The 27711-nt window shown below is 38.5% G+C and overlaps 1 protein-coding gene and 1 pseudogene across 1 annotated transcript in view; one reads left to right on the forward strand and one right to left on the reverse strand.

Annotated features, from left to right (window-relative positions):
• Positions 1-27711, forward strand: part of CBL (Cbl proto-oncogene) — a 99734-nt gene that overhangs the window by 20641 nt on the left and 51382 nt on the right. Inside the window, exon 2 of the mRNA XM_058289228.1 lies at positions 4372-4619. Coding sequence (XP_058145211.1) covers positions 4372-4619 — 248 coding nt within the window. The remainder of the gene's footprint in view (positions 1-4371; positions 4620-27711) is intronic.
• On the reverse strand, positions 15652-16262 carry LOC101427398 (maleylacetoacetate isomerase pseudogene; annotated as a pseudogene).

Below are 27711 nucleotides of genomic sequence, written 5' to 3' on the forward strand. Positions count from 1 at the left end.
GTTGTATCTACCTTATCTGTCTCTTAGACTCTGTTCAGTTGTACATAGGGGTATTCCTTCTGACAACCTCCAGACTCTTTTTTAGAGACTCACAGCCTTATAATCTCATTTCTCCTTTCCATTTCCCCCTTACATTAGGTCAAACCGCTTCCCGAAGTCATGTTATTATATGTAGACAGGTATATTCTGCTGTTCCGCATTGAATCTTTGATTCAAGGTCATTTTCTAGTTGCTTCTTCAGCTGGTATGTGGTAGTGATCCCTCGGTGCCAGGGAGGCTCATCCCCGGGTGTCGTGTCCCACGCTGGGGGGAATGCATCACATCTACACGCTGAGTTTGGCTGTGAGAGTGGCCACATTTGAGTAACATGAAGGCTGTCAGGAGGAAACCCCCAGGCACAATGCTACTCTAGGCCTTGTTCTTATTGCAGGTGCATAGGCTCAAAAGTGTAGCCATTAGTATCAAGAGCCCACTGTTGGGCCCTCCTTCCTTCCTGGTTCTTGCCGTTGCACCTGGAGGATTGCCGCTGCTCTCCCAGGGCCCACAACAGTGACCCCCCGGCCAGGAGCCCAGTACCCCCCCAGCTGTTGTTTTTAATTGTTTCCACTATGAGTATATATAGACATTACCATATACCCTGGGCATATGCCCTGTATAACTCCCTGTCAACCATATATATCCTGTCAACAACATCCCATATCAGTATTCCTCCGCTGCCATTGTTGAACCACTCTGTGATCCAAAACTTCCCGTAAAGTGAATCCCAACATAATGCCAGCTTCAGAAGAGTCTTAGATCACCAAAATTCATATATACAATATACAGTATTTCCCCAGATCCACCATAAAACCTTTTCCCTTCCACAGCAATAATCTTTTAACTTATTCATATCATATTTCCTGAAACTGATGTACAGATTCCGAAACTATAGTTTTCAAACAAGGTAACATTTGTGCTTACTATGTGGTCCATACTTTAGGTTGTACAGTTTTCTAAATTTTTTAGTTATCCTATGTTTTGTCTTATGGTTTTCATTATTAGTCTGTCGTCCCCTATATGTTTTTGGTGTAACATTAGCTGTTTTATATTCATCCTCGTGTACTCTCACATAACTCCTCTTTTGCCCCCTTATTTTTACCTTTGTTCCATCCATTGCACGTCCATTTTCCCCTCCCCTTAGGGCCCACAACGCCTGCCAATCTAATGCCCTGGGAGCCGTCCTTTCTCACGAGAGATACAGTTCTCTCTATTCGACGGCATTAGTCTTCCCCAGGATATGGGTCCACCCCACCCAATGGTAGAACCCACCTTGGCAAAATGAGCCTTGCATGGGTATATTTCTGGGCTCTCTTGTGTTCCATTTAGCCATTTGTCCATTTGTGAGCCATTATCACACTTTTTATTACAAGAAAATATTAAGTCTTGAAGATGGGCTTGGCTATTTTTGGTCCCTTTTTCTTCCATGTGGGTTTTAGGGTCAGCTTTTAACATTCCATGAAAAAGCTTCTTGGGATTTTGATAGAATTGCACTGAATTTATACATTAGTTTTGTGTAAGAATTAACATATTTTCATTGTCTTTCTATTGTAGAACCCAGTATAGTTCACCATTGACTTCTGTCTTTTATGTTCTTCAGTTAAGTTTTATATTTTCATAAAAAGTCTTGCACATCTTTTGTTAGATGTTTTCCTCAGAACCTTACAATTTTATTGGCTTTGTAAGTGGCATCTTTAAAAATATATTTTTAATTATTTATAAAATATTTAGGAATGCTACTGGTTTTCATATGTCAGTCTTAAATTCTAGCAACCTACTAAATTTTTGTTTCAGTACTTGATTCTCTTTTATTTTCTTCAAGGACAATCATATAATATACAGATAAAATTTTTAATTTTATTATAGTTTTACTACCTTTGTCTGCATCCTTAAACAATATGGTTTAGAAGGGTACTTTTTGAAGCCTATCTAAATGTAATCATACTGAATGTATTTTGTTTGTGGTTTCTTTAGATTGCTTTATTTGAGAGGAGCATACGTGTTGCAGTCAGTGTGGTGTATTTTCTTTACTGTGTGGTATTCCACTGTGATAAATATAACCCATCTTATGTATCTGGTCTATTGTTGGTTGTCATTTGGGTTGTTTTCAGTTACTCCTAACAATGTTGCAATGTTCTGTACTTTTTTTTTTTTTTTGGTACAGTCTTGTTCTGCCTTTCTAGAAGTGCACCTGCAAGTTCATAAGAGTATACAAATCTTTAACCAGACAATATAGTGCTGAACTGTTTTCCAGGTTGTTTGTATCAGTATAGATTCCCATCAGCAGTTTTCGAGGATTTCTCTTGCACAATTTCCATGCCAGTGATTGACGTTGCCAATTTGCCATGTGTATAGTGGTATCTAATTGTGATTTTATAATTTTCATTTTCTTGAATGGATAATGAGATTGAGTACCATTTTTTATATTTACTGGCTATTTGAATACCTTCTTTAGCGATGCTCCCGTTCATGTCTTTATCCATTTTTTTTGTTAGGCTGTCATTATTTTATAGATATGTAGATGTTCTTCATCTATTCTGGAAATATATATATCAGTTATGTATTTTACAGAGATTCTGATTCTGTGACTTGTGTTTGTATTCTTTTTGTGGTATCTTTTTTTTTTTTTTTTTTTTTAATTTTTATTTATTTAATTCCCCTCCCCTCCCCGGGTTGTCTGTTTTCTGTGTCTTTTTGCTGCGTCTTGTTTCTGTTTCTTTGTCCGCTTCTGTTGTCGTCAGCGGCACGGGAAGTGTGGGCGGCGCCATTCCTCTGCAGGCTGCTCCCTCCTTCGCGCTGGGCGGCTCTCCTTATGGGTGCACTCCTTGCGCGTGGGGCTCCCCTACGCGGGGGACACCCCTGTGTAGCACGGCACTCCTTGCGCGCATCAGCACTGCGCACGGGCCAGCTCCACACGGGTCAAGGAGGCCCGGGGCTTGAACCGCGGACCTCCCATGTGGTAGACGGACGCCCTAACCACTGGGCCAAAGTCCGTTTCCCTGTGGTATCTTTTGATAATCAGAAATTCATACTTTTAAAGTAGTATAATTTGATTAATATTTTCTTTTATGGTTTTTTGTGGGCCTATGTAGGAAGTTTTTCTCTTAATTTTATTGTATTATCTTTTAGAGCTTTATAATTTGCCTTTCACATTTACTTCTGTAAGTTACGTGGAATTTATTTTGTGTATGGTATAAGGTGAGGATTTAGTTTGATACCAAAAATGATTTTGGAAAAGAGCACTCCTTTATCATAAATCAAGGGTCGGTGTATGTGTGGGTCTATTTTTGGCTTTTCTCTTTTATTAGTTTGTCTTTCCCAGATACAGAAAACCCAAGTAAATGGAAAGCACAAAATAAGATGGTAAAAATAAATGCAAATTATTAGTCATTGCAACAAATATAAAATGGACTTAATTCACCAGTTAGAAAACATATTGTGATGTTAGATTTTAAAAATCCAGCTATACGTTATTTAAAAGAGACCTACATCAAACATAAGAAATTATGTTTAAATTAAAAGTAAAAAATTAAAAGTAAAAGATGAGAAAAAGAATTACCAGACAAATTCTGAGAGTCTTACATTTTATATGGGAAGGAATAGATACCGTTGATCAACTCCATGCCTTACTGGGACCAAGACCTCCTGTTCTCTAGTGGTTGTTAAAACTCAACCTCCTGGATTGTAGAGATTTACCTTCCAGGACAGCCACTGCCATTTATTTCTGCCTCTGAGAATTTTCTTTACTTTCTTGTGGGGTTAGCCCTGCTTTTTTTTTTTTAAGGTTTATTTTACTTATTTATTTCTCCCCTCCCCCCTCATTGTTTGCACTCGCTCTCTGCTCGTTGTGTGCTCATCATCTTTTTAGGAGGCACGGAGAACCGAACCTGGGACCTCCCATGTGGGAAGCTGGCGCTTAACCTCTTGAGTCACATCTGCTCCCAATGGTGTGTCTCTCATTGTGTTTCCTTATCGTGTCTCTTCATTGCATCATCTCGTTGCATCAGCTTGCTGCGCCAGCCCGTCGCGCCAGCTCGTCTTCTTTAAGAGGCACTGGGAACCGAACCATGGACCTCCCATGTGGTAGGCGGGAGCCCAATCGCTTGAGCCACATCCACTCCCCCCTCCCCCCCATGAGTTTTAAGAACCCATCCTTCTGGGGGGACTACAATCTAAAATGATTGTATGTGGGCAGTGGGGTTATGGATCATTTCTTATATTCTTTTAACATTTTTCATATTTCTGCAAAAGAGCATATATTTTAGTTTTTATTTTAAAAAGGAAATTGTCCTTAAGATCCTCCAAATAATAGTCCTTCTTTTCCATTTGTTGCAGGTGGTTCGGTTGTGTCAGAACCCAAAGCTGGCGCTAAAGAATAGCCCACCTTATATCTTAGACCTGCTGCCAGATACCTACCAGCATCTCCGAACTATCTTGTCAAGATATGAGGGGAAGATGGAGACACTTGGAGAAAATGAGTATTTTAGGGTGTTCATGGAGAATTTGATGAAGAAAACTAAGCAGACCATAAGCCTTTTCAAGGAGGGGAAAGAAAGAATGTATGAGGAGAATTCTCAGCCTAGGTAATGGAGAATACTACACAAATATTAATTCAGGTCTGTGACTACCTGAATGGGTAATACATAAAAGTATAGTTGAGTTGGTTTTAATTTTATGTTTTAATTTATCTGTTGTTAGCTTGATTGTCATAAATTATGTCCTGGCACAGAAATAGATTGATTTTACATGCAGATATAATTATATTTGTTTTTGTCCAATTGGGAATAAATATGAATCATCTAAAACAAATTAAATAGAATTCCAGTAGCATTATAGGGAGTAAATTATTCTTGAAGAGTGACTTGAATTAGTAGGAACAATAATTTATGAAGGCGTTAGGATACTGTGCATGCTTTTAGGAATAACTGACTCCGTGGGATCCCTGAGGTCTGCCGTTCTTTTGGCTCTGTTGGCTTATATCCTGGGAAACCTAGACTCTCCCTTAAGACTTACCTACATCAATTATGTTTACTACAGATTACTCAGATTTGATCCAGAATATCAGTCTTGTCTTGTTAAAAAGATTTGTTAACTGAACTCAATCTGTAGGAATCTTTGTAAGAAGTGCAAAAAATACTCAGAGTTGTAGATTCTTAAGTATGGTATTTCCTTTAAGATCGAGAGTTCTCAATTTAAATTGTCATGTAAAGGTAGTACACATCCTCCACATTTTTTTGTCTTTAAAAAAGAAAGAAATGTAATTTTTCTAGATTCACTATTATTTTTAAATGATTATTCCTGGAAATTGAAAGTCTTAAATTACTCAATACTTACCTTTTTAAAAAATCTTATTTACTTTTTACGCTTCATCTCTTCTACTCTTCAGAGTGAATAATAGGTATTCCATAAATACCTATAATTTTGTATTCAGAAAGGTTTTGAAAAGGAAGGAGAAAATGTAGATCCATTAGTTAAAGGATAATCATAGTTTACATGTCCCTGTCTGTTATATCCATCAAGGTACTGTATAATCACCATTCTTCAGAAACAAAACTTGAGATTGTTGTTATTTTAATTTGTTGTAAACTGATGTTATGAGCATTGAATGGTCCTTGGCAAATACCCAGTAAAACTAAAAACACTAATGTTAAAACCAAAAACCAAAATGCTAAAAACCCAATAATCTTGATTATGTTTATTTGAAGATGTCTAATTCCATTTCCTAAAGATTTATTTAAGTCTATTACATTTAGAAATCAAGAGAATGCTCTTGATATAATGTATTTAAATTTGAGCAAAGTGTTAAGCAGGTTTATGTTATTTTTGAGAAGTTTTAGAAATATGAGCTGAATATGAGTATAGAGTGTTTTTTTTTAACTGGTTGACAACTGTCAGAGTGTTGATTAATGGATTGATAACTATTTTGAACCTCCTGACTGCCTTTGACCCAGTCCTACTCAACAACTTTTTATCAGTGATTGGGTGAAATACATGAAGAGGTGATTTATGTCTGTTTTGCCTTTGTTTTTCCTGTAGTGCTTTGGACTTAATAGATACGTAAATATTTTTAAAATATCCTAATGAGTACACTAATGACAAATAAGTTTTTAAGTGAATGTATTATAATCAAATAAAATGAAATACAGTAGTTTTAAATATTAAGTGTTATACATCCTTAGGTCTAAAAAATAAATAGTTGAAATTGTAGCTTTGCAGGCATACCTTAAGATATTTATGAAAAATGATTCTGAGAAAAATGATTCTGAATTTCACTTGTCTGCAAGTTTAGTGTCAATTTTGTCATACCATGACCTTTTGCTTATTTTATTTTTTTATCAGTATGCAATACCTATCATGTCAAAACAAGAAAGAAAAGTGGACTTTGAATGTTATGCTTTTAAATACAGTGGTGTGTGGACTAGTTATTGAATTAGATTGTAAAGCAATGTTTTTATTATCGGTGGGTGTGAAAGAAGAATACAGTATACAATGGCATGACCAGTCTAAGCGCCTATCATGGTATTCCCAACTCACAGGGAAGCAATGGCCAGAAAACTTAGAAAATCTAACCTGGGTTATCTGATCCTAGTAGAATTTCTTTACAGAAATAAAATGAAATGGGGAGCAGATATGGCTCAAGTGTTTAAGCGCCTGCTTCCCACATGGGAGGTCCTGGGTTTGGTTCCCGGTGCATCCTGAAAAAAACAAAAAAAAAAACAGTGAACAAAACAAATGAAAAAAACTAACTCTGGGGAACCAATGTGGCTCAGGTTGAGTGCCAGCTTTGCATATATGAGGCCCCAGGTTCCATCCCTGGTCCAAGTACCTCAAAAAAAGAAAAGAAAAAGAAATGAGGCTGCAACCAAAGGAAGTTCCTGAATGTCTTGTGTGGTAACTAAGCAAAGAAAGTCCTTTACCAGTCATGAGCTAATTAAATAATTTCTGATTGCAGCAGCAGAAGAAATGTTTCCTGAGAAATTAAACTTGTTTAAGACTATTGGCCTTTTGGTGAGAACAATTGCTCAAAAAGTTCAGGACATTAGGAACAATATCAATAGTTAATTAAAAAATAAGGCAAATGGTTTTTTTTTTAGTAGTTTTCTTTGGCTCTTGATGAGTCAACATGTGTTACTAAAACTACTGAATTGTTTATTTGAGGAGTGAATGCCAAGCTTATAGTGCATGGAACAACTATAGGTGAGAAAGAAGTTGAGAAAGCAACAATTCAGTGCAACCTAAAGCAGAAGCCTCTAAGAGGTGTTACAACTGACTGTAGTAAAAATATGTGTAGAGGGGAAAAAGGGCTTAGTTGGACACATTTACGTGCGTGTGAAAGTATTAGGTGTTTTAAGTCTATGGTTATTCACTGTATTATCCATCAGTAGGTACTTTGTGGAAAATATTTGAATCTATAGTATGTTACTGAACCATTAGGGTCAGTAATGGACTTGATTTTACTCTTGAGGATTTAGCCATAGAAACTGAATATCCTGACTTATCCTACCACATAGCAGTTCCATGGCTTAGCAGTGATAATGTTTTATTGTGATTTTTTTTTTCTTCCCTCAGAGCTGAGAATGAAATTTTTAAAAATAGAACTACTCTCAACCACTATTTTTTAAAACTTTCCACTGTTTTTTTAATAGAACTTTATCATTCATACATGAGAATACATAATAAGTGTTTAGTAAAAACTGAGAACTTACAAAACGAACCTACATATCCTCATACAGGATATACATCACCATAAAAATGTTGCTTCTAACTATAGCCAATATCTAACATTTGGTGTATTTTCTCCTCAACCTACCTAGTTATTAACAACATGTATTAGTGTTATATAACTGTTAAAAGTTCATGGGAGAATATTCTCATATTTGTTCTGTTAACACAGTACTTCTTCCACCACAGGATTCACTGTGGTGTTACAATACAGTGCCATGCTTTGTAAAATCCATTTGAAGTGTACACTCAGTGGCTCTCTTATTTATAGAGTTGTGCTGTCATCACATCAATTTTAGAATGTTTTATTACTCCAAAAGGAGAGATCCCAGACCCCCCGTACCCCCCTATTGTTGTCCTTTAGAATTGATACATCATCTTTGCCATTCCTGCAAAAATATTATAATATTACTGTTAACTATTATCTATAAGTTATGTTAGTTGTGGTCTTCCCATGTATCACCATGTTCTTAACACACTGTGAAAGAAGATCTTTCTTATACTATTAACCACAATCTTCATCTACCACCAAAATTACTATGTTATACAGTCCCTAGATTATTCTCTAGCTTCCTTTCAATTGAAATAGATGCCACAGACTATCTCTTTCAGACATAATTACATTTATAAATCAGCAGTGTTATACTCACTATAATGTATTACCATCAACTCTGTTCCTTTCCACACATTTACAGGAAACCTTATTAAAAATTCTATGTACATTAAACATCAGCTCTCATTCTCAACCCATATTCTATTTCCTTGTAACTTATACTCTAGAGTTTACTTCCATGAGTTTACTCATTGTATTTAGTTCATATTTATCCTTGTGTGTCTGACTTATTTTATTCAACATAATGGCCTCATGGTTCATCCGTGTTGTCATATGCATCTGATTTCATTTCTTCTTATGGCTGCATAGTATTCCATTGTACGTATAAACCACATTTTGTTTATCCATTCATCAGTTGATGGATATTTGAATTGTTTCTATATTTTAGCAATTGTGAATAATACTGCTATGAACATCAGTGTGCAGATGTCAGTTTGTGTCTTTGCTTTCAGTTCCTCTGAGTATATTCTTAGTAACAGGATCATACAGCAATTCTATAAGTAATTTCTTGAGGAACCGCCAAACTGTCTTCCATGAAGGCCTGCACCATTCTACATTCCCACCAACAGGGAAAGAATGTTCCTATTTCTACATCCTCTCTAGCATTTATAGTTTTCTGTTTTTTTGTTTTTGTTTTTTAAATAATGGCCATTCTGTAAGGTTTGAAATGATATCTTCTGTAGTTTTGATCTGCATTTCCCTAATAGCTAATGATGTTGAACATTTTTTTCATATGCTTTTTTGGCTATTTGTATTTCCTCTTTGGAGACATGTCTATTAAAGTCTTTTTTTTTTTTAAACATGTATTTATTTTATTTATTTCTCTCCCCTTCCCCTCAACACCCCCAGTTGTCTGCTCTCTGTGTCTATTTGCTGTGTGTTGTTCTGTGACCGCTTCTATCCTTATCAGCGGCGCCAGGAATCTGTGTTTCTTTTTTTTGTTATGTCATCTTGTTGTGTCAGCTCTCCATGTATGTGGCACCATTCTTGGGCAGACTGCACTTTATTTCGCGCTGGGCGGCTTTCCTTATGGGTTGCACTCCTTGTACGTAGGGCTCCCCTACGTGGGGGACACCCCTGTATGGCATAGCACTCCTTGCATGCATCAGCACTGCATATGGGCCAGCTCCCCATGCGTCAGGGAGACCCGGGGTTTGAACTGTGGACCTCCAGTGTGATAGGTAGATACCCTATCCATTGGGCCAAGTCTGCTTCCCTCTATTAAAGTCTTTTGCCCATTTTTTCATACGGTTGTTTGTCTTTTTATCATTGGGTTGTATGGTCTCTTTTTATAACATGGATATTAAACTTTTATCAGATATGTAGTTTCCAAATATTTTCTCCCATTGAGTAGGCTGCCTTTTCACATTCTTGACAAAGTCCTTTGAAGCACAAAAGTATTTACGTTTGAGGAGGTTCCATTTATCTATTTTTTCTTTCGTTGCTCAACCACTATTATCAAACACAAAGTGACTTTGAAAACTAGCTTTTCCTGCAGGTTTAATACTGTTTTTTAATGAATTCAGCCTAAAATTAAAGGCAAAACTTATATTGTGGTAAAAGTCAGTTCAGTGACAACTAAGGCTGTTTGAATCACAAGTAAATATTTATGTTTATAAACTTCCTGTGCTGTCAGAAATTAAAACAGGAAGCAATATCTCCATTCCCACAAAAATTTGCAGTGGATTAATTTTCTAAACTTAAACTAGCATACCATGCTAAGGAAATGTCTATATATTAAAATTCATAAGACGGCGATTAAAGGGCTAATCTTTAACGGTGATAAATCTGCAATGTAATAACATATTAAAAGGCAAATATGAAGAGAAGAATCTAATAGAATTCTAAATATGCCTTCCAAATTATGAATATGCTTAATTGAAATCATATACTCATGGATTGATAGCAGTTTTTGGCCATGCTTATCTGTGAAAAGACATATTCAAAGATGAAATACATACAATTTCATTAGAGATCAGTATTAGCAAATGAAAATTTTCAAACTATTTTGGTGACAGGAAACACTTACTTTGAACCCAGTTGAACAAAATGTTATCCTGTCACAAAAAAAGAATTCTCTTCATGTTAGTAGACCTATACAGTTTTACTCAATTATTATATTTTTAAAATTTCACCGAGAAAAAATTTGTGGAAATTTGTTTTCTCTCTTGTCATAAATCCTATGTAATATCCTCAATTTTTGGCTCTTGGCCCACAAAGTCTAAAATATTTACTATTTGAATTAAATTTTTTTTTTAATTATAGAAATTGTGGGTTTACGGAACAATCATGCATAAAATACAGGATTCCCATATACCATCCTATTATTAATATCATGCATTGGTGTGGTACACTTGTCACAGTTGATGAAAGCACATTTTTATTATTGTTGCTCTTTGGATCTTTACAGAAAAAAATTCTGTATTTTTTTGAATTCTCTCTTTAGCTTTGGCATTTACAATTTGATTATAACATGATGGGATACAGATCTATTTGGGTTTATCCTGTTTGGGTTTGTTGAGTGTCTTGGGTATATATATTCATGTCTTTTGTTGAATTTGGGAAATTTTCCTCCATCATTTCTTTGAATATTCTCTCTGCCCCTTTCTCTCTTCTCCTTCTGGGACTGCCACCATGTGTGCATTGGTATGCCTGATGCTGTCTCTCAGGCTCTTCAAGGTCTGTTCGTTTTTGTCATTTTTTCTTCTTTTTGCTCCACAGATTGGATGATTTCAATTGTCTTTCTTCAAGTTCACAAGATTCACAGATCTTCCATCGGCTCCAATCTGCTGTTGAACCCTTCTAGGGAATTTTTAATTTCTGCTACTGCAATCTTCACCTCTGTTTGGTTCCTTTTGATAATTTCCATCTCTCTGTTGGTATTCCCTTTGTGTTCATTTTCCTGATTTCCTTTAGTTCTTTGTTCATGTTTTCCTTTAGGTTTTTAAACATACTTAGGACCATTTTTTAAAAGTCTTTGTCTGGTCCTCCTTGATGGCTTCTAATGCTTTAATCATCTCCTTTGCTTGGATAAAGAAAAAATAGGAAATAGTTTTCTGTTTCTTTATGTGTTTTGTAATTTTTTTTGAAACCAAGGCTTTTGATATTTTAATATTTTATTGCTGAAATTTAGACTCTGTGAGGTGTCTGTTCCTTAAGCTTGTATCCACTTAACATCATAACAGAGCTTTCCTTGAATGGAAAAAAACGGGGGGGGGGGTCATCTTTCCCAGGCAGATTGACCTGTGTGAGTGCTCTCCTTCTGGACTTATCCATGTGAAGACTTTAGGAATAGCTCCGGGCAAAAGTGTAAGAATTTCCCTCATCCTTTCTGTGCATGTATCTTAGGCATGCATGTGTAGCCCTAGGAATTCTCCTGTTTACACAGATACAAATGTGCCCTCTTCCCTAGGAACCAGTTTCCTCACGGCCCTGGGCACTGTATGCTATGTCTTATAACCAGCCGTCCCTTGCCCCAGGCAGGCACTTCACTGCTCTCCCACAGTGTTCTGTAGGAGTGCTCTCTGTGCCACCTTCTATACACAGGGCAAGTTCTGGGACGGCAAGTCCCTCAGGCCACCACCAGACAGATTGGGTCAGACATGCATGCTCCCAATGTGTGCATGAGGTTATCTCTGCCGTCTCTAGAACCAGAATCAGGGGTCTACACTGGGATCATAGGCTAGCTCTGCATGGTGCTAATAAGGGATTGGGAGGGCCTAGCCAGGATGACACATGATCCTGCTACTTTTAAGTAGCCTTTTTGTTGATTTTGGTGTTTGCCCCGTTACTGTAGTCCTTTAACTGTTTTTTTTTTCGAAAGGAGGTACTGGGAATTGAACCTGGGACCTCCTACGTGTGAAGCAGGCACTCAACCACTGAGCTACACCTGTACCCCCCTTCCCTTTTTGAGCCTTGAGAAAGATGTTTCTGCCAGTTCTTACTGATTGCTCAAAGCTTGTGTTGGGGGACGGACCTCTGAAGCTTCTAATGCTGCCGTCTTGATTGGGGTAGTGTTTTGTGTTACAAGTTTTTAAAAAGGAAATTTAATTTATTTGGTAGCAACACTTAAAATTTATTTGCCACTTGCTATGAACTAGGTTTTATCTAATTCTAGGAGAAGAAAAAGAAAATTTAGCATTTAATTATGATATAATAAATGCTTTCATAGAGATATGTACAAAATGCCGTGTGAACTCAGTTTTGCATAAGGTGGCACAGAGAAAGTTATTTGAACAGGAACTTGAAGGAGAAATAGGAGTTTTCTAGGAAGAGAAGTCAGAAAAAGGTCTTTTTTTTTTTAAAGATTTATTTTTTATTTATTCCCCCCTCCGCCCCCAGTTATCTCCTCTCTCTGTCCATTCGCTGTGTGTTCTTCTGTGTCCGCTTGTATTCTTGTTAGCGGCACCGGGAATCTGTGTCTCCTTTTACAGGGCGCACTCCTTATGCATGGGGCTCCCCTACGTGGGGGACACCTCTGCATGGCAGGGCACTCCTTGCACACATCAGCACTGCGCATGGCCCAGCTCATCACATGGGTCAGGAGGCCCTGGGTTTGAGCCCTGGACATTCCACGTGGTAGGCGGCCGCTCTATCCGTTGAGTCAAATCCACTCCCCCCACCTTTTTTCAAGGAGGCACCAGCGATTGAACCCAGGACCTTGTACAAGGCGCTTGACCACTGAGCTACATCTGCTCTCCAGGAGAAAGTCTTTAAAGTGACATGAAAATACAGGCCTTGTATGTTTAAGGAATATGAGAAGTCTGGTTTGGCTAGAATTTGGGGGAGATGGATAAGCTGGAAATACAGATTGGAGTCAGATTGTAAAAGGCTGTTATTTGACCTCTGGACTTTTTCCTATAGATAATAGGTTTCCATAGCATCATTTTTAAAAGAACTTTCTCATAGTGAAATAAAAATGATAGATATTCCTGTCTTCTTAGAGCATATTGAACAAATATGGTCAAACAATTTTTAAGGACATCACTGAGAAGCAGTATAGTGGGCTTTGAAACATAGGTTTGAGTCTTAACTTTGCCACTTACTAGTTATGTGATCCCTCGGTTTTCTCATCTGTAAAATGAGGTACTAGTAGTACTTTCCTTGTAGGGAGTTATTAAATGAGTAATTTATTCATAAGTGAGCTGATAAGAGGTGAACTTCCCATCAAGTATTTTAAAAATTAGGCACACACACGCACACACACACACTATGTATCTGTAACATTTCTCATAGGTAAATCCACTGTTGGAACGAGAGGAGGAGCGTACAGTGGGTGATTGTCCTGGGAGCTAAGGGACCAGGCTGCTGACTTAAGGTGCTGGCAGAGGGCAGAGGAAATTATGGAAGAAAGAAATTGGGAGATGTCTTAGAAGTCAGAAGTCAGAAGAGCAGGGGAAAGATCTGGAAATGTTCGGTACTTAGAACAGTTCTTGTTACATGGAAAGTGATAAGTGGGTTAGCTCTTATTATTTTCATCGTCATTATTTTATTGCTATTACGGTTTAAGTCTTGTTTTTTTTTTTTTAAGATTTATTTATTTATTTCTCTCCCCTTCCCCCCCACCCCAGTTGTCTGTTCTCTGTGTCTATTTGCTGTGTTTTCTTTTGTCCGCTTCTGTTGTTGTCAGCGGCACGGGAATCTGTGTTTCTTTTTGTTGCATCATCTTGTTGCGTCAGCTCTCCGTGTGTGCAGCATCATTCCTGGGCAGGCTGCGCTTTCTTTCGCGCTGGGCGGCTCTCCTTACGGGGCACACTCCTTGCGCCTGGGGCTCCCCTACGCAGGGACACCCCTGCGTGGCACGGCACTCTTTGCGCGCATCAGCATTTCACGTGGGCCAGCGGCACACGGGTCAGCGAGGCCCAGGGTTTGAACCGCGGACCTCCCATGTGGTAGACAGATGCCCTAACCACTGAGCCAAGTCCGCTTCCCTGTTTAAGTCTTGTTTATCAGTACTGCTAGGACTTAATGACGTATGTAAACCAATTTGCCTTAAGTCAGTGGCCTCAGCCTGTGCTTACAATTTCTTTTGCCTTTTTCCTACCTTACTGTCAGTTTGCCTATCTGTACCAATTTTATTCCCCCTATTATGAAGCTTTTAATCTGCTTTGATTTTTAAATCCATATAATTAGATTTTTACAAATTATATGTAAAATGAGAATAAATAGATTTCAGGTGAGAATCAGGATTTTTGGTTTGTTTTAGGATAAAATATATTGGCTTTAGTGTGTGATATGTATTTTGGTTCATTAGAGGCCTTTTATGTTTTCCTATTCAACTTTTAAAATTGAGATATAAGTCATATAATATAAAATTCACCATTTTAAAGTGTATAATTCAGTGGTTTTTATTATATTCACAAGGATGTACATTCTTTGCCACTATATAATTCCAGAACATTTTAATCACCTGGAAAAGAAACATCATTGCCATTAGCATTCGTTCCCTATTTCTCCCTCCTCCCCAGCACTTGACACTGATTGGTGTATTGTCTGTATAGACTTACCTATTCTGGACATTTCACATAAATGGAATCATGTGACATGAGTCTTTTGTGTCTGACTTCTTTCACTTAGTATGTTTTTACAGTTATCCATGCTGTAGCATATAATATCAGAACTTGGTTCCTTTTTATGGATGTATAATATTCCATTATATAGTTTTACTGCATTTTGTTTCTCTATCAGTTGGTAGACATTTGGGTTGCTTCTGTTTATAATGGATAATGCTGCTATGAACATTGTGGACAAGTTTTTGTGTGGATTTATATTCTCACTTCTCTTAGACATATAACTAGGAATAAATAGAGTTTATTTCAGGAACCACCAAACTGTATTACACAGCAGCTGTACAATTTTATATTCCCACCAGCAGTGTGGGAGAGTTCCAAGTTTTCCTCAATCTTGCCAACACTGTTTATTGTCTGTCTTTTTTATTTTGGCCATCCTAGTGGGTGTGAAGAGGTATCTCATTGTGTTTGTTGTTGTTGTTTTTTTAATCTACATTCTCATTTTATTTTCATGACTGCTTCATGACATAGATCGCAGGTATTGTTCTTGACGCTCCCTTCCTGGCACCCCCCCCCTCCCCGTGCCACCTTTGACAGATGAGGATGAGGGGACTAAAGCAGAAAGAGGTTCAGGGGGAGGCAGGTTCATTGCTAGAGTTCAAGTCTCTTGGTTCTCCAGCTAGGGTGCTCAATTCCAGACCTGTTTAGCCTACCTTACTTCTGCTCTTGCCCCCTCCCCTATCCCATAACCAATGGGACAGGGCTTAGGAGCTAAGCCCTCAACTCAGGGCATTTATCTGGCTGCCGGCAAGGGTGAGACAGTTGGAAGGCCTCTTAAGGCCAACAGTGTCTGTTGATGAGGCCAGTGGTGGGGTAGGGAGTGAGATCCACCTTGAAACTTTTGGCTTTTGCCACCTGAGGGACTAGACACAAATCAGCCATGGAAACCTCATCTTCCACATTCCCTGCTATGCTCTGCAGGATGTGCCAGAGCGTTAAAGCAGAACTGATGGCATTCTGGGCCCAGGTCAGCTGATTCTCCTGACTCACTTGCTTCAGGACAGACAAGTTCTATAGAGGTTGGATGTCACCAGCGATGAGGTTGGAAATCATGCGCACGCTGGCCCTCTTCTGAGTCTCCTTCAGGTACTTAGTGATGGCCAGTGACTGGCGAATGGTGATTTCATCGATCTTCCGGGCCGGCACCTGCCTGATGGGATTCAGGGCCTGGAATTCTTCAGAGAACTGCTGCCCGCATCCTGTATGAGGTTGATGGGTATTGTCTCATAGTCAATCCCTTTCAAGGCTAGAGCAATTTAAACTCTGCATGACCAGGAGCTTTGGAAATAGGAATAGAGGATAGGCTTGGCAGATTCAGCCATGGTGCCATGGGGACCCTTGGACTCGCAGGGAATATTCCCTGTTACAGTGCAATGTTAGGTACTGTTGATTCTGTTATCCGGGCATGTGGCAAAGCAAGATGGCTGCTGATCTCTGCTGAGGTCCCAGCCTTCCTCTCTGAGCTCATTGTCTCGTCTTGAGCTGCTCGCTGGACCCAACCTGTTTGAGCCTCTTGGAAGCTTTTTTTGTGTGTTAGTCTCTCTCACATCACAGAAGCAAATATGCCAGCTCCCTTTTCTCATTATTGTGGTTTTGATATGAATTTCCGTAATGACTAATGATGTGAGCATCTTTTTGGTGCTTATTGGCCATTTGTATATCTTTGGTGAAAAATCTATTCAAATCCTTTGATCATTTTAAAATTGGGTTATTTGTCCTTTTTATTGTTGAATTGTAAGAGTTCATTACATATTTTAGATACTAGACTCTTATCAGACATAAAATTTGCAAAACTTCTCTCTCATTTTTTGGATTTTCACTTTCTTGACAGTATCCTTTGAAGCACAGAAATTTTTGTTTTGATTTTAAACAAAGAATAAGAGAATATGTTGCTAACAAATATGCTCTCTTGATTTGCAGGGACCCTATGACAAATACCACACAGTAGTTAGTTTAAATGACAGTTATTGCCTCACAATGTCAAGGCTTGCAGTCCAAATCAAGATGTTAGCCAGGCTGTGCTTTCTTTTGGAGTCAGTCCTTCATCAAGTGGTGATATCCTAGATCTCTGCATGTGACTTTCTCCTGCTGATATTGGCCAATATAATTCTGCTTATAAAGGACCAGTAATAAGGATTAAGGCCCACCCTGATTCATTTGGGTTACCCTAAAATGGAATTTAGAAAATCCTATTCTCAAATGAGTCCACACATTACCTGGCAATTCATCTTCAAAGGGTGATATTTACGAACAGGTTGATACCCAGAGGAACATGGATTAAGAATAAGAACTTGGCAGTTATGGGTACAAATAATTCAGTCTGTCATACATGCCTTATGAGAAATCTGACAAAATTACTTCAGACTGAAAAGAAATTACTCTGTAGCAGAGCAGTGAAGAGCACCAGAACTGATAAATATGTAGGTTAATAGAAAAGGCTCTACATGTATACATTTTCTCATTTCTTGTCTTAACTTCTTTAAGAGATGTAAAGTTGTATAAACCCATAACTATAACATTACATGATGTATTTATAACATATAAATATATATATATCACAACAGCATAAAGAAAAGGGGGAAGAAATGGCGGTACATTGGAACAAAGATTTTATATTTCTGGAATAAAATTAGCATTGATCTGAAATAGATTGTCATAATATAAGATATATTCCAAACTTTTGATTAAAATCCCTAAAGAATAACTAAGAAAATTTAAAAGTAAATCAATTTATTTGTATTTTATTTTTTAAAGATTTATGTATTTATTCCCCCTTCTTCCCCGTTTGTCTGCTCTCTGTGTCCATTCGCTGTGTTTTCTTCTGTGTCTGATTGTATTCTCATTAGGCATCTCCAGGAACTGATCCTGGGACCTTCTGGAGTGGGAGAGAGGCGATTACTCTCTTGTGCCACCTCAGGTCCCTGTTCTGCTACGTCTTCTTATTTTCTCTCCTCTGTGTCTCTTGTTGTGTCATCTTGCTGTGCCAGCTCTCTGCATGGGCTGGCACTCCTGTGTGGGGCGGCACTCCTGTGTGGGGTGGCATTCTCGCCTGGGGCAGCATTCTCGTGAGGGCTGGTACTCCACGTGGGCCAGCTCACCGTGCAGGCCAGTTTGCTCTCACCAGGAGGCCCTGGGCATTGAGCCCTGGACCTCCTATATGGTAGACAGGATCCCAACTGCTTGAGCCACACCCATTTCCCTAAAAGTAAATCAATTTAAGTGGTACACTAAAAATAACTTATACCAGTGAAGACAGTCAAGAGGAACTGAAGAAGAAATGAGAGGAGAAATAGAAACTTACAATGTGGAGTATGTAAATCCAGATATGTCAATAATGCCATTAAATGTGAATTGCCTAAATCATATTAAAGATTATGAGATTGAAAGGTATTTCAAGATCCAACTATGTACCGTCCACATGAGATCCACCTTAGATTGCATCCCCAATCACTTTTCTCCACTCTCTTCTTTTCCTTGAAATGGACAGCTGCCCTTCCTTTGATTGCTTCAAGGAATATTCTTTCCTTAGCACTTTGCATAGTAGTGTCCTCATCCTTCAAGTGTAAACCTCAAGGTCGAGTCATCTCCTCACAAGAAAGGAGACCTATATAAACATCCCCCAGCCTTTATTAGTGATAATATTACTCCTTTTAATTCCATCAAGTTCTTGAGTGGAACAATGGCTGTCTTTACTTGATTTTAATTGGGCCTACTGGTAATAGAGCCAGGTGGCCATGATTCACGATAAGTCCATTTTTTCAGTGTTCTTCCCAGATTGTGAAGTAAGAACAGAGGTGATAACATTGATTGGCCTCTTCCCACTGGGGTGTATAAATACTCAAACAGCCCAGAATCTCTCCTCTCTGATGATAAATGTGGCATGCAGAGTAGCCATCTACAACCATAGCTCAAGCAATTGGCCTTCCTAGGAGACTGGTTATGATGGAATCTTTTTCCCTGCTCTTTTGGATCTGTGGTGTGAAATAATAAGGTATTCATTTATTAAAAGTTTTTGTTGCTCCTGAGCTTCCCTTGCCAAAGTGCACCATAGAGCAACTTGGTATGCTGATTTTGGGGCTGTAAACCTAGTGCCTTGTGACGTATGGAATGGAGCCAGTTGATTTTTGGCCATTATTTTCATTGTTATTGCATACCTTTTTTTTTTTTTTTACATGGGTGTCTTGAGTGAAACAGGACTGAAGGCTTTATGAGATAACATGAAGGTTTGCCCCTGCCCTACCAGCCTGGGTAGAGGTAATGACCTTCAGGTGGTGTACCTAGGGCATACCGTCTACATCCTCTGGAGGAAGGGTGGCAGTAAATGGGACTTGGAGACACTCCCCATGAATTCCAGGGATTTGGCTAGCTGGTTTCATCTTGAGATCAATGAGTTTGGGGCTTCCACTGCCCGACATATACTCCCCTGGGTCATTGCTCCTTATATCTGTTCTCACTATGGAATGAGGATTACTTACTATCAGGCCACAAAGACTGATCCTGTGGTTAGTGTGAGACAAGTCATTATTCAGGAGACTATTAGAACTGAAGATGGGAACCCAAAGGTGAAAGCAAAATTATGAGACATTGGGGCACAGAGGTGTTTTATTTTGATGAAGTCTAATATTTTTTCTTGGTTGCTTGAACTTGTGGTGTTATGTCAAAGAATCCTTTACCTAATCCAAGGAAATGAAGACTTTCCCTCAAGTCTTTCACTTCTATTGATTACTTTAGATTTTTTATATACAAGATTATGTCATCTGCAAATAGAGGTAGTTTTACTTCTTTCTTTCTAATCTGGATATCTTTTATTTCTTTTTCTTGCTTAATTGCCCTGGCTGTAACCCCCCGGGACAGTGCTGAATAGAAGTAGCTAGAACAGACATCCTTGTCTTGTAGCTAATCTTAGAAGGAAAGCTTTCAGTATTTTACCATCAAGTATCCTGTTAGCTGTGGGATATTTGTTGATGATTTTATCAAATTGATGAAGATCCCTTCTATTTCTAGTTTTTGAGGGTTTTTATCATGAAAGGATATTAGAGGCTTTTTTGCTTAGTTCCTGGTTTTTTTCTTCAGGATAGATGAGGTCACAGAATAGCTGAGACCTATTTAAATAAAGTATATGAAAAAGAATCTTGATTATAAACAGGAGATTAGCTTGAATAGCTTAAGCCAAAGTAGAATTTTGTGGATTTTTAGAATACTAGAAAAAGTTAATATCCAAGTTACAGTAAGGGTCTTGCCCTTAAGCTCCAGGAACAACTGAAACAAGGGTTAAAAATACTGGTTTTTTAATCTTCTGGAACTCAGAGTAAGAGTCTTCCTATCTCCAATGTTCCTAGCATTACTTTCTTTTAGTGCAGATTAATGTCTAAGTGGCAGGAGAATTTGGCCTCTGTAACATCCAAATTTTACATCTTATGTGCCTCTAGTACAGCAGAGGGTCTGGCTCTGGCTTGGTGTAGATCACTTGATTATCCCTGGACCAATCAACTCCAGAAAGAGCTTGAAGCCAAGTATTATGATTAGTCCCTCATGGGCCAGATGCCTACCTCTAGACTAACCAGCTGTGGTTTGGGAAACATACCTGTTCCCCAAATCCGTTATGTCTTAAGAAAAGTTGTTGCCAGGCTGGGTGCTGGGGAGGCAATCCCTTAAATATTTTCTAGGAGAGTTATTGTAAATACATGTACAAAACTATCTCAGTATATAATATAGTTGCCTCCTGACATTATTTTAGAAAGGGCATTAGATGAATTAAGTTCTCTAAAGATAAATTTGTCCTCATTTTTCTTAGACCATGTAAAAAATGAATTGGGCAAAAAGCACAAGCCATTTTCTTGCCTTTGATCTTTAACTCTAGTTTTGCATCTGTTTTCCTTTCTGTTCAGGAAGTTACAGTGAAAGCTGAATGGAATTGTATAGTCTAGTTAATTTTCAAATGTCACTGTGCTGTGATACCCATTTTGGAAGTAAGATTAAATTTTCTTTTGTAATTGTTCTTTCCTTTTGGGGATAGTTAACTGAAATGACCAAGATTTGGTTTTATTCAGCTTGTAATAATCCAGAAGTAACTCATGTGATAACCATTCATTACAGAAAAAAAAATTGTAATGAGTGTCTTTCGTGTGGCAGGCACTGATCTAGGAGCAGTGACAGAGCAGTGAATAGGATGAACATAGTTCCTTCTCTCATGAAATGTATAACTTTATTTCAGGAGTTCTTAACGAGGGCTTGAATTGAAAATAAAAAAATATATAATTCTTGTGGAGCCGTGTTGGTGCAGGTGTGATATATTTATTAAATAATGCACAGTATAGTATGGTCTTAGTAAGGGGTCCATGGTTTTCACCTGACTGGCAAAGAGCTCCATGGAACAAAAAAGGTTAAGAACCCCTGCCTTATGTCCTCTTTTTCCATCAGTATTCAAAACAGAACCTTTATTCCAGTAAATCAGTAGTTTACAAAGTATACTCCAGCAGAATACTGGTGTTTCACAAACTAGACAGAAGTATTTGTGCTGCTCTGGTCTCTCCCTTGCACCCTAAAAATAGATTTCAGTAAGTGTGGATTGGGAAGTGGACTTGGCCCAGTGGTTAGGGCGTCCGTCTACCACATGGGAGGTCCACGGTTCAAACACTGGGCCTCCTTGACCCGTGTGCAGCTGGCCCATGCGCAGTGCTGTTGTGCGCAAGATGTGCTGTGCCACACAGGGGTGTCCCCCACGTAGGGGAGCTCCATGCGCAAGGAGTGTGCCCCATAAGGAGAGCCGCCCAGTGCAAAAGAAAGTGCAGCCTGCCCAGGAATGGTGCTGCACACACGGAGAGCTGACACAAGATGACGCAACAAAAAGAAAACACAGATTCCCGTGCCGCTGACAACAACAGAAGCAGACAAAGAAGACAACACAGCAAATAGACACAGAACAGACAACCAGGGTGGGGTGGGGTGGGGGAGAAGGGGAGAGAAATTAAAAAAAAAAAAAGTGGATTATTGATAATAATGGCAGCTTACATTGTTGTGTTGATGAATTTGGGCTTGGTGGGGAAAAATTCCCACCTGGTTTAGGAAGGCCTTTTATGCATTTGGATAAGAGGCGTCTCCATGCTTCTGTCTCTCTTCAGTCCAGGAGAGAGATGATGACTCAGACCAATGTGATAGAAGAGATGGAAAAAATTGGACAGAACTCGATATATTTTAGAGCTAGCATGAGAGGATTTGCTGATGAATTGGATAGGTTTCTGGTTTGAGCAACTGGAGAAATAAATGTCGCAATGAGAAACCACTGTTTTAAACCACTGTTTTTAAACAGAGGTAGGACACGATCTGATTTGTATTGCACCAAAAGTATTGGCTGCTAGTGGAAAATGGATAAGGGTTTGTGGCTATAGCAGTGATGGAAGTAGGGGGATAGATTGATTACAGGGTTATTGCTGTCGGCCATGTGAGAGATGCGGTAACTTAGACTCAGAAAGAACTTGAGAGGAAGAGAAATGGTAAAAGACTGAAAGCTTTCATGCTGAGATCAGGAACAAGATAAGGATTTCCGCTTTTACTGCTGCTATTCAACATTGTACTGGAAGTTCTAGCTACAGCAAGTAGGCAAGAAGAAGAAATAAAAGACATCCAAATTGGAGGAACTAAAACTATTCTGTATTTGCAGATGTCTGAAAACCTTTGTTCCATATATTTTGTCTTGTTTTTTAGTTCTTCCAGATGGGAGGGAAATCTGGTTTCTGCAGTCTCATCTTGGCTTAAGTAAAAAATCTCTCAATCTAAAATTTAATTTGAAATTTTTTCGAATTCAGATGCAATTAATATTTATCATGTACTTGCTGTGTGCCTATATTCAAAATATAGTCTGTCACCTTCACTTACTTCTTATCTCACTACACCTACTAATTGAGACTTCCTGTGTGCCAGACACTGTATATTTAGCAAAATGAACAGTCTTTGCCTTTATGTAAGGAGAGTATTGTTCACTTTACAAATGTGTAAACTGAGGCTCTAAGTTAGAATAAACTTTCCATAAATTATCCGTGTTTATATGGTTAATAAGTGCCAGAGCCTTTTTGTCTAAGATAGTCCCTAGAATGTTTATTACCAGTTATCTTTTGTTTGTTTGAATGTAAAGTAATGGTGATTGTTTATTTCATTCCATATTATAGAAATGATCCCTTGGGGACCACACTTCAAGTATTATATGAAATATTATTAAACTATGTAAACATAGAGAAGTTAAAGCATGAGTATAGACATATCTTTGAACACCAAAATATTCTATAGTGTGAATTACCACAGGATTACATATTCACATGAAAGAATTTCACTTAGAATATTTCTAACATGACATAGGCTTGATTATGCCGATAAAGCAGGGATATGAAGATACTCTCCCTTTCCTTCCCCCTAAAACTCAGTGATGACTTTTACAAAAGCCCAGCATTACAGAGAATTAAGCAGTGAATGTCAACTAGAATATGCAATAGCTTTTTCTAATCACTTTGCTCTACTAGTGCCAACTAAGACTTGCTCTAAAGCCATAATACTTGTGAAGTCTACAACTGCATTTAAATGAGAACATCTTAAAGAACAAACTCAGAAACTGGCTACAAGAATGTCTTTCTTGCCAGGCTATAATATACAAAGCGCCAAATGTCTGCTAAAGCTACCTAGTAGTAAGAAGATGTTAGAAGCACCTTCAATGCTGGCAACTTACTTTTTTTTTTTTTTTTAACTTTTATTTATTATGCACTGAACTTGAAATGTATCTTTCCCCCTGAAACCAAATTCAATGTATTAAATTAGTTAAAAAGCTTCATTAGCATTTTCTTTCCCCCTTTTCTTTAAACCCTCCCTCTACTCCTTTTACATGCAAATCAGTTATTCTGTTTAGTGTCTAATAAAATATATTTAGATGGTAAAATTCCAAGTTTAAGGATTTAGCTTTAATGTTTCTTCACTTGTGTTATTCTTATATTTGTGGTATTTTTCTCAGATGATTCGCATTTAAAATAATTAGTTGAATATTTAATTTCCTCTGTAACGTTGAGCCGGACAATAGTGATCTTTCTCCTATTCTAACTTTAATGAGCACGATTGAAAAGCCACTCAGGAAAAAAAATCTTCCATTGTTGTTTCTGTTAGCAATGAACTAAGTTCTCCTGACATGTACATTTGTTCAGGGCTCATTAGGCCTCTATGTGATTGAAAATTAATAGGCAGACCACCTATGGAGAAGTAGTCTGTTTTATTTTTTAAAATCAAGTATTAAGGTTTTATATATTAGGTCTTTTACTGCAGATTCTAAATGATTAGTTACTGCTTATAGCACAGTTTCTCTTGTCATTTTTATTCAGTGGCTCACATATATGTGAATAAACATGTTGTATGGAGCAGTGAGATTAAAGCAATGTAGAATAAGATTAAGTGTACAGACTGTGGAGCTGGATTGCCCAGATTTGACTCCTCTGCCATTTACTATTTGACCTTAGATAAGTTACCTCTCTTTTCCTCAGTTTTCTCATTTGAAAAGGTTCACATAGGATTGTTGTATTACATTAAATACATTATTTATTTATTTTTTAAAGATTTATTTATTTATTTCTCTCCCCTCCCCCCCATTGTCTGTTCTCTGTGTCTATTTGCTGCATCTTCTTTGTCTGCTTCTGTTGTTGTCAGCGGCACGGGAATCTGTGTTTCTTTTCTTTGCATCATCCTGTTGTGTCAACTCTCCATGTGTGCGGCGCCATTTTGGGCAGGCTGCACTTTCTTTTGTGCTGGGCAGCTCTCCTTATGGGGCGTACTCCTTGTGCATGGGGCTCCCCTACGTGGGGCACACCCCTGCGTGGCAGGGCACTCCTTGCATGCATCAGCACTGCACATGGGCCAGCTCCACACGGATCAAGGAGGCCCGGGGTTTGAACTGCGGACCTCCCAAATGGTAGACGGATGCCCTAACCACTGGGCCAAGTCCGCCGCCCTACATTAAATACTTTAATACTTAGAAAGCACTTAGTGCCTTGTTCATAGTAAGCAGGACATAAGTATTGAATTTTTTTAAAAATTAGAGAGGGAAGCAGATGTGGCTCAAGTGATAGAGCTTCCACCTACCATATGGGACAACCTGGGTTCAATCCCTGGGTCCTCCTGGTTAAAAAGAAGAAGAGAAAGTGTGCCCACACAGCAAGCCAGTACCTGCATAAGTGCCCGCACAAGTGCTCATGTGGTGAGCCAGTGCCTTGTGGGAGTGAGTCACACAGCAAGATAATGACACATCAAAACAGAGACAAGGGGAGAGTCAAGTTGAAGCACAGCAGAAACAAGGAACTGAGGTGGTACAATTGACAGGGAACCTCTCTCCCTATCAAAGTTCTCCAGGATCAAATCCCGATGAATCCTAGAGGAGAGAAAATGAGAAGAGAAGACAACACAGACATCAAAAACAGCAGGGCAGGAGGAGGGGGGGGTATAAATCTTAAAAAAAGAAATTGGAGATATACAAATACCATTGATTGCATATTTGGGATGAATTTATGCTTTATTACTATTTATCAATAAAATTTATTTGTGAAAAAATATGAAAAAAAATGAAGGTATGTACTCATTGATTATGGAGAAGGGTAAGGTGTTAAATAAGTCAATTTAGAGGCTATTGAAAATTTTTTTATGCAAGTGTTCATTCAGCAAATTTAAATTCCCACCCCCCCCATGGCTTTTTGTGTGCCGTCTGCTCTCTGTGTGCATTCGCTGTGCGTTCTTTTGTGTCTGTATTTATTTATTATTTTATTTCCCCTACCCCCTTGCGGCTTGCTTGCTGTCTGCTCTCTCTCTGTCCATTTGCTGCATGATCTTCTGATCTTCTGCATTCTTTTTTTTTTTTTGCTTGTCTCCCTTTTTTTGTTGTGTCACCTTGCTGAGTTGGCTCTCCCTGGCATCTACAGGCCAGTGGGCAGTGCTCTGCAGCATGTGGGCAAGCCTTCCTTCATAAGGAGGCCCCAGGATGTGAACCCAGGGCCTCCCATATGGTAGATGGGAGCCCAACTGATTGAGCCACAGCCGCTTCCCTCAGCAAATACTTTTGAGAATTTGATTGCAGGGGATCCTAGGTAAATGTCAGTAGCATCTCTTAAGCTGGAACTTATGGATAGAAGGATGAGCAGGTACACTGATAACCTTCTCTTGATGTCCCTTAGAGAGATGTGGTTGAGTTGGGGCACAGCTGGATGTGCGATGAGATTAGACTCTGGGGAAGATATTCCTCTCTGACTGTCCTACCCTACTTTTGTACTCTCTCTTTTTGTTGGCGTGGGTGTGATAGTGAAGTAAAAACTGTGAGTTTGGGTGCCAGTTGTTTAAAGAAGTTTCTGAGAACACCTCCTGCCTCATACCTAAAGACTGTGTGAACCGTTGGGAAGATATTTGGGGAAAACCCTTTCTGCCAGGGGGAGCAGGAGCCCCTGGTCCTAGTTAGCTCATTGCCAAGCAACCCAGGAAAAGCACAAAGACCAGTTAGGATTAAAATGCAGTAATCTAGATGAGATGATGGTAGCTTGGAGTAGGGTAGTATTCTAGTTTGTTGAGAGCTGCCAGGGTAATATACCAGATATGGACTGGCTTTTACAATGGGGATTTATTTATTTTTTTTAAGATTTTATTTATTTATTTCTCCCTTCTCCCTCCATTGCTCACTGTGTTCATTCACTATGTGTTCTTACAATGGGGATTTATTAATTTATACGCTTATAGTTCTGAGGTTGTGAGAGTGTCCAAGGGTCATCAAGAGATGTTTTTCCCCTGTGCTGCAACTGTGGGCAGTCAGGCACATGGTGACATCTACTTGTCTGTCCCCTGTCCTCCAGGCCTCATTGCTTTCAGCTTCTGGCTTCTGGGGCCTTCTCTCTCAGCTTCTAAGAGTTTTTTCCTGTATCTCTACATATTTCTCCCATTTAAAAAGGACTCCAGTAAGAGGACTAAGGTGCATCCTGGGTCATACAATCTAATCAAAGTCCCTTAACTGAAGCAATATAATCAAAAGTTCCCACCTACAATAGATTTACATGCATAGGAATGTATTAGCTCTGAGGACATGATCTAGGATCCACCCAGCTTCAAATGGTTACTGGTGGTAACTAGAGAAGGTAAAAGTTGGTTGACTGTGAGATAATCGTATTTTTTTCCCCTGTAGTCTCTTACTGCAGTGAATTATGTTGATAAATTTCTAAAGTTAAACCATCCTTGCATTCCTTGGATAAACCCTAATTTTTAATTATATATCCTTAGTACTTTGCTGGATTCTATTTGTTAATAATTATTTAGTCTTTTTTCATCTTTATTTGTATTAGTAATATGCATATAATTTTTCTCATGGTTGTATCTGATTTTGAAATTAATCAAAATGAGTTACCTTTCCCTTTCTATTCAGTAGGAGTTTGTAAAAATTAGCTTTTGCAGGGAATATTTAGGAAAAATTCTTCTGTAATAATATAATAATAAAGGCATAGGTCTCATACTTCCTCATTTCAAAAATTACCACAAAGCCATAGTAATCAAAATGTTGTGGTACTGACACAAGGAGAAACATATAGACCAATGGAATAGAATTGAGAGCCCAGGAGTGAACCCACACATTCACAGCCCACTGATTTGTCAAAGGTGCCAGGTTCATTCAGGTCTCTTCAACAAATAATACTGGGAAAACTGGATCTCCACATGCAGAAGAATGAAGTCGAATTGCTGCATCACACAATATGCAAAATTTAACTCCAAATAGAT

This window comes from Dasypus novemcinctus, chromosome 27 (assembly GCF_030445035.2).
Source record: "Dasypus novemcinctus isolate mDasNov1 chromosome 27, mDasNov1.1.hap2, whole genome shotgun sequence".
In the NCBI taxonomy this organism is placed as follows: Eukaryota; Metazoa; Chordata; class Mammalia; order Cingulata; family Dasypodidae; genus Dasypus; species Dasypus novemcinctus.